Genomic DNA, 11777 nt, shown 5'->3' with positions numbered 1-11777 from the left:
TAATAAATCGTATCGTCCAATTGGGAAACATAAGCTACGAAAAGATGTGTACATACAAAATTAAGAGATTGCTAATTGTTAGCATATGGCAAGCCTTAGTTTTTTTAAGTGAAATATACATGGGGTGAACTAAAAGCTTAAATGCCTAAATCCAAAGAAAGGAAAAAAGAAACTAAAACTAGCGTAGACTGGTGCTTCCATGCAGCAGGAATTTGTCAATCTAGGCATCAATCTTACTTCGCAGTGTCTGCTTATGAGAAGAGACACAAGTATATTTTAACTGTTTGTCCCTGCTTCACTCATAATAAAAAGTTTGATTCAGAGATGGAAACGGATTAACATTCCTTCACAAATCAAGAGCCAATTAAACAAACCACTATGGATAAGGCTGCCCAGATAAAAAGCATTCCAAAGAGAGACCCAACAAAAGCCTATAAAACCAATAAGAGACCATTCTAAGATGAATGGTCATATCAACAACTAATTCAGGGTTATTTGCAGATGATGTTTTCCCTAGAGAGCTTAAATGACACACTGGAGTGGTCTATGCATAAATTAGGCAACATCACGCAGAGCTGAAGGATAAAAACTATGACAAACAAACCTCAGCACGAAGAACCCGCATTCTGAATACAGTGAGTGATTGCCTCTCTATATCTTGTGCACCGATGTAGATGACACACTGCAAACCATACCGATCGAGCACAAACTGTGGCTGTCGAAACTCCATGCTGACCAGCTCCGGTTCCAGCAATCATCGGTTTTTTCCCCAATCGCTTGGGGAGCAAAGCTTGGCCAACAGCATTATTGATTTTGTGAGCCCCAGAATGGTTCAGATCCTCTCTCTTAAGATAAATGTGTGGCCCTTCACCATTAGGACACTTATAATGTTCAGTTAGCCGCTCCGCAAAATACAGAGGAATCTCCCTTCCAACATAGTCTTTCAAGATCCCATTCAGTTCTTTCAGCTATATCAGAAAATTTCAGCTCGTAATCAATAACTTCGATACATATACACAAACCCACACACACCTACACACGCTCGAAGAACAAAATTATGGGTCATTTTGATTTCAATACACAAACTTAGTTCTCTTTGTAACACACTATCATCGTCAACAAAATTGCTTTTATTTGAGAAGTTATAGTTCAGTATCAGCGCCTCATTACTCTTATCCCAAGCCATTACTTCCATAACACATCACAACAACACGAAAATCTCATGGAAATGTAGCCTCAGCCAATATAACCATTCTCCGTAAACGGTAACCGAGAAAATGAAGGAAAATTCAAGTAAAGCTATAAATAAGCCTTTAGCACACAGAACATCAATTCCGCATTTGGTTTTGAAACTCATACTTTTCTACCACAATCAAGAAAATCCTCCCAAAACTTTCCACCGAACCAAGCACAACAAATAAACCAATTCGTTGGGTTGAATGTGATTTTGTGTTTGCGGTTCGCTTTTTGCCAATTTCCTTTTCTTTTTCTTTTTTTACTTTTTTTTTTTTTTGGATTCTGAAAGATCTCTCATCTGTTTCCACTTGACTTGCCAGATAGTTTTAACACTTGACAAGTGGGAAGGATGGGTGTTTTATGTCTCCATCTTGCCCACTTAGATTTATGCATGATTCCACGTGCTTAATAGTTAATATCTTGTCTTGTAAAAAAAAAAAAAATTCTTGTCTTGTCCTGATATAGATTACCTAATCTTCTTCATGATGAACGGCCGGATGTAAGGACTAATCTTCTTTTCTTGTGATGATGCATATTTCTATTTATCCCCACATCAGTTTGTAAATTACATATCAAGTTAATTAACTTTAAAAAATAATAATAATAATAATTCTAAATTTGGTTGAAAAATATTCTTCAAAATCAGTTTATAAATTTGTCATATGTTTCTTAATCAGGTAAAAAAACACGTTTTTCCAATTGTTCTACTATGGACACATGCCAAGTTTATTGACCAAGTTGGAAAAAATTCATCTAACACAATTTGGAAACAATTTCTGTCCAAATTTTAAATGACATGACAATACATACACTAAGGCTGGGCATCGGTCGGTGTTGGCTGTGGTCGGCATAAAATAAAAACCTCAACCGCACCAAAGTCGGTAAATTCACCAACTTTACCAACAAACATGTATTTCCGACACCGACAAGTCAGTTACTGTGTCGGTCGATATAAATTGGTTTGGGCTGGGCCACAATCAATGATGGGCTCGATAAGAAAATCACCAAATAGCAAGAAAAATATTTTTCCTCCACTTTCTCTGCAACCAAACAAGAAGAAAAAGAATTCAAAATCAGAAAATGCCCATCTAAAAAAAAAAAACCTATCTAACCAAACAACCAAACACCACTAGAAGCAAATCACTATCTAAAACATGCTTAGCAAAAAAATACTTCTTTTTCTCCACTTTCTCGGCAACAAAACAGCAAGAAAATAAAATCAAAATCAGATAAAAAAAAAACACAGAGGTGGAGTCATGAGTGAGAGTGAGAGAGGCAGAGATGTGATGAGAGATTGAGAGTGAGAGAGAGGCAAAGATGAGAGTGGCAGCTGGCTAGGGTTAGGGGAAATGAGAGAGAGCTTCGTTTGATATATATATATAGGGCTCAAAACAATGTCGTTTTGATTATAAATAAAAATATAAACATAAGCGCCTAGCATGGGGCTCGAACCCACAACCACAAGGCAAAGAGCCTTGCGCTCAACCAACTGAGCTAGACAAGCATCTATGTCTATTTTTGTCAAGGAAATATACTGAATATTAACTAATATTCAAAACGACACCGTTTTGAAAGGCAGTAGAAGCCGAGTTAGTGTCGGTCAAAAACCGACTTTCCCAAAATCCCTTTTGCCTACCGAACCAACAATGTCGGAATAGAAAAATCCGTTCCACCTACCATCCGTCATCTAGTCGGTTACGGTCAATTTCGGTCGGCACACAGTCGGTATGCGGCACGCGGTGAAGTTGCCCAACCCTAACATACACCATTTGTAAAATCTAATATTAGACCATTTGTGAAATGATAGTGATAATGTCTTCTCATGACACAATCAGGAATAAAAGCTAGAGATATTTGAATCCAGATGCCAAAGAAATTGAGGTCATTGTTTATATAAAGAAGTATGAGTTAAGACATTCAAACTTTCTTTCAGCAACACCGGCAAAAAGATAGTCAAACTCAACCGCATCTACAGAAAATACAGCACAAATCGGCTGCAAATAGTTCCCATCCGTCAAAGAATCAACATGTTCCACACGCTGAAAGGAGGAGGCGGCACATTGGAGGAGCCAACTTCTGCCCATCAAGTGGCGGAGTTCTCGTGCAGTAGTACATACTCTCGGCTACAAAAAGCAATATATAGAAACGAATTAAAATGATGCATCTGAACTGTCGAAAGAAGATCTGAAATAGTGCAATGCATGCTTCACAAGACAAGCAATGAGTAAATCAATTTTCATAGCCACAAATAAGTAGGAAACCCCATGTTTAAGGAAGAATTCTTATTTGAATAAGCATGAGATACACAGTAAGATCATGCAACACACAGGAATATTAGGCAGAAATGCTGAAACTTATTCACCACGAAGCTCAAAACTTTTATCCTGTCTTTACATATTCAGATACCGATCATTCTTGTAACTTCTGTATCAAAAAGTTAAAAGTTTTGAACCAGAAAATAGGACTGAACCTGTCCCAAAAACACTCGATAATGCAGAAGCAAAAAACTAGTTCCAGAGAAGGAGGAATAGTTGAAACAAGATGCACCTTATTGCAAGAAAAACCTGCTTTGTGGTGATCTCAGCAAGAACTCCTTTTACAGAACTATAAGAATTGCAATCCTTATCTCTTATAAAGGCAATAGGTACATTTTTCTATGCAACAAATGGAAGCTTAGAATTAACATCACAAATCTCCATGGTATCCTATGGCAATAAGATTTTTTTATTTATTTTTTATAATCTCATTGAAAAGTGCATAGAGGCCGAACCCTAATACACATGTAGTATCCTCTGTTCAGTAGAAAAAGAAGAATAAAGGTTCAAAAAGTCTGAAAAAACTATAAATAAAAAAATTTTAAAAATAAAAAAAGTAAAAAGCAAACTATTATATGCTACCATCCCTGTGTAAAGGAAGTTGAATATAATCATTTTCAGCTCTGCCACCGAAGTCTCTCTATCTCCAAAGCTTTGTGCATTCCTTTTCTCTCCAAATATACTACATTAAACATAAAAAAGCCAACCACCAAACTTCAAAAATGTTACCACGCCCCACTTGGCCTCCCTAACTCATCAACAACTCTCTCACCCTTTTAGGTAGAACCCAATCCACAACAAAGATATTAAATAGCAAGTACCATAAATCTCTTGCTATTTTACAATGAAGAAAAAGGTGATTGATAGACTCCCCACTCTTCTTTCACATACAACACCAATCCATCATAATGATGTTCCGCTCCCTCAAGTTATCAAATGTCAATATTTTCCCTAATTCCGCCAATCACACAAAAAACGGCATTCTCAAAGAAGCCTTAACTCTCTAAATACTCTTCCAAGGAAACATAGAACCCATAGATACAAATAAGAAATTCAACTTTTCTTAGGCAACAATGTCCAATATATATTTAGCTTTTTCCAAATATCCTTATTCCTCTGTTGCACACAATTTGACAAAACTCATCCTCCAAGATAATCACACCCATAAAAGTTGTAGGTGAAGGAGATCAGGAGTGAGTTCACTAAATCTAGTCCTAGTCAATAACAACTAAATGAAAAGTGAAACTCATCAATCCCAAGACCCAAGCAAACAAAGCTTGCGTGCTATGAGTTTTAACCATTTTAACAAGTTTGCTACATATACATTAACTCAAGCGATGAAATAATGTGACTCAGATACACTCATACATCTAGGAGTTGACAAATGATGATTTAAGTTAAAGTCTCCATTTCTTTACTTGCGAGAAACACAACTTTAATGTGTGAGCATAAGAGAGAATGCACTGCATGTAAATGGCAGACATTATTTCACCACTTGAGCATTACTACATGCTTTTGGTTTCAACTCAATTGGGTGTCTCAATTTCAATATCTCTTCCCCATTTTTTCCCCTTTTATTACCATACATTGAAATTTTAAATAATTACACCCACCCAACTACTGTCACGAAAACTCAAATGCAAACCTAAACAAGTTTTGCTAGCTTATAGTAACTTGATAATCTAAAGTAAAACATAGAAACTGCAAACCCACTGCCAAAATTTGGAGGCATTTGCTATCCTCCTTTGGGTTAAAGCTTCAATAGATAACTTGATATTGTTTAAAAGTCTTTGGATAGTTGAGTATAAGATCCTCAATAACCCATATTTAGTTTAGGTGTCAACAAAATATTTCAAAAACCAACATGACATCTAGAAGCATGTGTTACCTCTTCCACCTTGTATATTCTTAGAAGACAATAATTGGTTCCCAGTACTAAATTGGAAAGAATATCAACATTGTTTTCCTTCAACCAGAGCAAAAGAAATCTTTATAGATCATAAATTTGACATGTCAGGTGTCATAGATACCATGAAACAAATCAATAATGCTTTATTTGGCGCATCTTAGAAAGGGGGCAAAAACATATTGCATGTCTAACAAAATATCTCATTTAGAAAAATTTGAATCACTAACTATTACTAACATAGTAAAACAAACTTTCACATTCAATTGCAATTTTAGTTATAAAATTTAATAAAGCACTAATCTGATCTAACATTTGAAAGCATAGTAGCATACTAATTAGTGGCCTACTTACTTATCAAAAAAAAAAAAAATTAGTGGCCTACCTACTATTACCAAACCTAATAGTGTCTTTTTCAAAAAGTTCATAATAACGTTCAGGCTCAATGGCATTATCCTGCAAACACCAAAGAACGAGTTAGACAAAATTGCTAAAAAAAAAAAAATGCAAATTTTAATTTGTTGACACTATTTATAAAATGAACAAATTAATAAACAAAAAATGAAAACAAGATATCAATATGAGCAACTTACATTAATATAAGTTTTATTTGTGCTTCCAAGGTCCATTACGTAAGGCCTACCAAGGTGCAAACAAAAGATCTTAGATATCAAATTGAAGATATCAATATTCTCCCCCCACTTTGTAAAAGTAATCGCAAATTCATTGTCTTACCTTACTTTCTTTGTTAATGTACCATCACCTTCCTCCTTCTCTACTTGTCTAACATCGTATGGAAAAAAATTAAACAATGTTCAAGAACATCAATGACAAAATGAAACTACTAAACAAAGATTTACCGGAATTGAATGACAGCATGTTGCTTGCTGCAGGATGGGTGGTCCGTTGGAATGTCTGCCACCCTTCTTTCCCTCCCAAAAAGATAACAACTTTGACGGTGTATATAAAGGGGCTCTGTTGATAATATGTACTTTTTAAAACACATATATAGTGCAAGGAACTATTGATCATCACTACTGTTTTCCCACAAACACAAATTAATAATGCAAGAGGAATGAAAAGGGGCAGCTAGCATTAGCTAGTACGGGGCTTAGTACACACACAACAAGAAAAAATCCAGATGGAAACACAAGCTTGCATGGTGTGGAACATCACCAAGCACAAACTTGTCATTGAATAGAAAATAGAAAAAGGTTTTAGGGGAGCATAACTAGAAGTACCAGTCAATTAGTCAATTGAACTAACTTCTTGAGGATAAGAAATTGCCATCAAGCCAGGAAATAACTAAGACAGACTCAATGAAAGTTTAAACCCATTTTTAAGCTGAAGTTAGTGGTATAAAATACACGAGAGTGCTTTCCATATGTAAAAATGACAAAAGGAGAGTTGAAAGTAGATGTTCACTAAAGTAAGAAAATAGAAATAGAAATACTAGTCAATCTTTTTTCTCCATTCCTTTCTTCCCTTCATCAAAACATATCAAAGGAAGAAAATCATCCTTTCACTTCCCCTGCCCCTCAAACAGCCAAGCACAGTTTAAGGGAATAAGCTGAGAAACCAGCCAGCCAACAAGATGACATGCATTTTTATTTGCAACACACAAATATGAGACATGTATGGTCCAAGAAAGGGAAGCAAGAAAGAGGAGAGATGACTTTCACATATAAGCTCTATAAGACATTAAGACTTGCCATTTAGCACTTCACCACCCTTGAAAACATAAAGCCGCCATCTTATCTCAGGTTTTCGAGCATCTGGGGGTTCAGTGAACAGCAGTGTTATACCTGACAAAGTAACACCCACTTAGCAAAGGAATGAAAAATTCAAAATTCGACAGAAAAACAAAATTTACATCCCCTTGAACAATGAATCAGACAGTCCTACACTACCAAACAAACAAAGGAACTACACTACCAAACAAACAAAGGAACGGGAACAACATATTGAAATCAAGGAAATAGAAATATCACCTCTGACTCTATTGGTTTCTGCAGCAAGCTTTCCAGAGAGCTCAAATGATGGTTTTTGCTGCAATGAAGGTAACAGTGATTAAATAGGATGCATATTCTTTACCCATTCAAAACAACAAAACTTGCACCATGATAATAAAGCTCAAGCTTTAAGGGAATAAACAAGGCCTTTTTTGCCACACAACTTCAATATGTTGGTGCAGATAACCAATAAAAAAACCATGATCTTTGAATAATCAAAAAACACAAATACCAAGCTAAGCATTACCGTTTCCTTTGCTTCCAGAGCCTCCTCAGCAGCCTTCATCTTAGCTATTGAATCATCCTCATTATTCCTGCCCAAGCAGCAGCAACCCCCAATCAAAATCTACATCAAGACTGATCTCAATAATAGCACTGCATTCTCAATCTTGAGAGAGAAAATAATGAAAGAGAAAAAGAAAAAGTTAAACAAAGTAAAGTATATTAACTAACATACATTCAATTTAATTACCACAGCAGGTCCAAATTCAAAATGCATTTTTCTTGTAACTGGAGCAAACTCAGATCCTTGGACTTCAGAGCTGAAGGTTACAACTTTTATTTTCTTTTCCTTTTCCTTTTTTTTTTTTTTTTTTTTTTCTGTTACACCAATAAAGTTGTTATTAAGATATCCTTCACAATTTATTTTCCTTTCAAGCCAAATTCTTCAAAATTCTTGTGAAATCTAATTCCTCCTGTTGGTAATGGTTTTTATTTAAATTTTATTGTTTATCAACTAATTTTGCATGTACATGAGGCTTGTCCCCTGTTGGCAGGGGAAAAGAAGCGTCTGAAATCCAGAACCAAGGATGTAACAGTTTTGCATCACACAAACTGAAAAGTTCACATAGAAAGGAGGATCATTGTCCATAATTCTTCTTCATTTCTTGTGCATTTAATAAGTGTCAATTAACGAATCTAAGTAGAGGGAGAAGAAGCCAGTATTCCACTGCAAATTTCACCAATTCCATCACAACATAAACTGATTAAAGCTTACTCGACAAATTGGGGCCAGATTGGTAGGGCTGCAGCTTTTCAGAATATGAGAAGCTAGCTTTGAAAGCTATCATTCAGCTGCTTCTTAAAAGCCACCTAATTTTTTGCAAAACCGCAACAAAAGTCTACCACCAAACGGCTGCATGGTAGCTTCTGCGATTTAAAATCAGAAGCAATCCCAAAAAAGCCGCACCCAACCAGAGGGGTCCTTGGTAATAACATATTTCTTAAACTGAACTTTCACTGCTCAACATCCACCTTATATATTACAATATGGCTAAAATACCAAAATGCATAGCTAGTTTATGTAACATGACTGACTCTGTTTTTTTATTTTTCTATTCTCACTTGAGAAAAGTAAATTCTATATAACTAGGGATATGTTTTTTTTTTTATGACCGGGAAGCCCTCCAAGGCAGGGCCACTTAGTGTACCCACCATTGTCAAGAAACCCGAGACCCATGCTTCGCACATAACTAGAGATATCTTAATAAATTCCTCATTTAATCTTAAGTTTTGAAGTCATCAGCAGCTTACCACCCTTCAGCTCCTCTTAAATTTGTCACCTGAAAAGATTTGACAATTGAACACAGTCAGGCACTTTTAATAAGCATCAATGCAAGGAGAAACAATAACGACTAAAATGCATCCGTGAACATATGTCCAGAAAACAAGAATCCCAATTTCCAAAGTAATTTGATAATTAAATTTTGTTTTGAGTTATCAACATAGCGGGAAATGCATGCTAAACAAAAAAATTAAATTCACAACTGAGAAGTCAGCTAAAATTAAATCCTTCAAGAACTGATGGATGTCTCACCCTCTGCATGACTCTAATCCAATTCTTTTCTCTTCATACAATATCTTATTAGGGGGAAACAATCACATCATATATCAACCTTAGAACACTAATTTCTTATATCTTGTAGCAGTTGGTGCAAGAGTACAGCACTAGTTAATCCTATGCCAATAGCTGCCATACAAATGGACAACAAAAGCACTTCTTAACTCAACTAAGCAAAGCCTTAAAAATCCAGCGCAATTTCTAACTTGTGGGTAAAAGGTTCAAAGTTCAAAATGCAGCTCTATCAAGTGATATTTAGGAGTGAATTGGAGAAAAAAGTTCCTTCTTTTCACCACCTTGAACAAGATTCTCTTCCCCTTAATTTTTGTGATTCCCTCGCTTTAAATGCAAGCAACCCTTCGTACCAGCATATTAACCGGTTTTTGCAAAATTAAATCAGTTCTAATAATTTCTCCTTGATTTTCCTAAAAAATGGTGTCAAACCTACGATCAAGTCTCCTCCTTAGTCCTCACTCTGAAAAGTTGAATAAAATATAGATGAAAGTGTGCTATTTTCTTAAGACTTAAAATTCTTAAAAATTTGTTGCTATTGTAGAAATGCATGTCCAACATCAATTTAGATAAGCAAAATCACAAATTGAGTAACTAGAATAAAATGTTAACATCAATGGAATGATAGTAATAGCACTAGAGATAATGACCCCAAAGGCGCTTAATTAGGACAGGGAATGGGCTCCAACATCCACTCTCAGGTTATTATATTTTTCACTTTTTTCTTTTCTTTTCTGTTTTCTTGTAAAATACCTTTTCTCACATTAAAATGTCATTAGCTTTCTTCTCCAGCAGTCAGGCATTCTAACCACATTCACTCACTTTTCAACTGAAACCATCATCAGTTTCTTCACAAATGTCTACTGCTTCTTATTCATGAAGCGTAAGTCATTATCTTCAGTTTGATGACTATTGAGGCTAATCCTAGATACGGAAACTCTAATCTGATCTTTCCAGTTTCAACTCATTTTCATTTGAATCACATTTATGACAAAGAAAAGCATTTGAAGGAGTGGATATCACCAGACACCTCGTCACGAGCTCTGGTATTAGCTTCTGGTTGAGGAGATAGAGATCTATGTTTGCTCCTGCACTGATGATCTGATGGAGAAGTAGGCCGCTCATGCCTTGATCTAGAAGATTTCCTATCGTCATCATCCCTACCCGACCTTCTCTCCTTTCTCTCAGCACCAGTTTCCCAATCAGAACCCCTTTCCCTATGTGTCCCCCTATCACTCCCTCGGCCATTATTATTTTCATGCTCTCTCTCAATTTCTCTCTCAACCTTAGTATCATCTTTCCCAGACCTTCTCTCTTTTCTCTCGCCCCCAGTTTCCCTCTCAAAATCCCTTTCCCTATGTGCCCCCCTATCACTCCCCTTTCCATGATTTTTTTCATGCTCTCTCTCAGTTTCTCTGTCAACCTCATTATCATGCCTCCCCAGCTTTCTCTCTTTTATCTCACCCACAGTTTCCCTCTCTGAACCCCTTTCCCTATGTCTCCCCCTGTCACTACCCCTGCTGTGAATCTTTTCATGCTCTCTCTCAACCTCTCTTACAGTTTGTAGTCTCCTCAACTGCTTTGTTTGGGGAGAAGACGAGCGAGCTCTCTCAGTTTCTCTCTCTTTTTGAGCTTCAGCTTGAGCTCTCCCCAACCTTTTTGTCCCGGGAGAAGGCGACCTAGCTCTCTCAGTTTCTCTCTCTATTTCACCTTCAGCTTGAGCTCTCCTCAACCGTTTTGTCCTGTGAGAAGGTGAGTGAGCAGCAGGAGAACTCGACCTCGCATGCCTTGGAGATTTAGCATGAACAGAATGTTTCTCTCTTTCTGGAGATCTAACCTTATGCGAGCTCCTTTGACGGGTGGGTGGTGATCTCTCTCTTCGAGATGGGCTCCTCCTAGACGGACTCCTTCTATGAGGAGACCCCCGACCCCTAACCGGAGATTCTGAATGATTGGATATATTACGCCCCATCCTTGATTCTCAATACGCTGGCAGACCTTTCTCCGGTGAAGGAGGATTTCACCAAGGCTTACCGGGAGGATGGGAAGGCGCTGATGGTTCACGGGGGAGTAACAAGGCAGGAAGGTTCTTGCAGGTGGGCATCTATGTTGAGGGTGGACGAAAAGGTGCCATATGGATCCCAGAAGGCCGGAATGGGCAAGGTTGGCGGCGGTTTGCAGGTGAGTTGCGTCTGCTGATTGCAACAAAGGAGAAAGGGCTAGATTCGGTGGATCCTATGGTTCCCTCGTCGGCGGGTTTGTTCATTGGGCGGTCGTTTGCGGATGTGGTAAGGACGCTAAACAGCTGCTCAAGAATAAGGTGTTGCTGGGGGTGAGGGGCAATGTGTCGAAGTTTGCGATTAAGCCTCGTCGATGGAATGAGGAAAGTCGTTGGGAGGCCACCGATGAGGAGGGAGATCAAGATTTTTACGCTCCCGGAGAGGGTAAGAGGGAGC

The 11777-nt window shown here is 37.3% G+C and overlaps 1 protein-coding gene and 1 pseudogene across 5 annotated transcripts; both read right to left on the bottom strand.

The window, feature by feature from the left end:
• Nucleotides 1-605: 605 nt before the first annotated feature.
• LOC148589749 (tryptophan synthase beta chain 1, chloroplastic pseudogene) lies at nt 606-1186 on the bottom strand (annotated as a pseudogene).
• Nucleotides 838-11777, bottom strand: LOC132168562 (uncharacterized). 5 transcript variants are annotated; one of them, XM_088512601.1, is made up of 10 exons: nt 10352-11777; nt 9003-9031; nt 7717-7783; nt 7449-7506; nt 7170-7262; nt 6318-6432; nt 6198-6240; nt 3201-3359; nt 2914-2991; nt 838-1032 (listed from the first exon to the last, which is right to left on the bottom strand). In XM_088512601.1, the coding sequence occupies exons 1-9, from the start codon at nt 11291-11293 to the stop codon at nt 2938-2940; spliced, it is 1560 nt and encodes a 519-aa protein (XP_088368727.1). In that variant the 5' UTR covers nt 11294-11777; the 3' UTR covers nt 838-1032; nt 2914-2937. The 5 variants fall into 5 exon arrangements, with proteins under 5 accessions (XP_088368727.1, XP_088368724.1, XP_059435542.2 ...); XM_088512598.1 differs by lacking the exon at nt 838-1032 and adding an exon at nt 1542-2276; XM_059579562.2 differs by lacking the exons at nt 838-1032; nt 2914-2991 and adding exons at nt 5843-5913; nt 6051-6096 and having other exon boundaries at nt 3229-3359; nt 6193-6240.

This window comes from Corylus avellana, chromosome 1 (genome assembly GCF_965113065.1).
Source record: "Corylus avellana chromosome 1, dhCorAvel1.hap1.2, whole genome shotgun sequence".
NCBI classification, from domain to species: domain Eukaryota; kingdom Viridiplantae; phylum Streptophyta; class Magnoliopsida; order Fagales; family Betulaceae; genus Corylus; species Corylus avellana.
The sequence above is the reverse complement of the archived record's forward strand: the minus strand, read 5'-3'. Positions and strand labels throughout refer to the sequence as shown.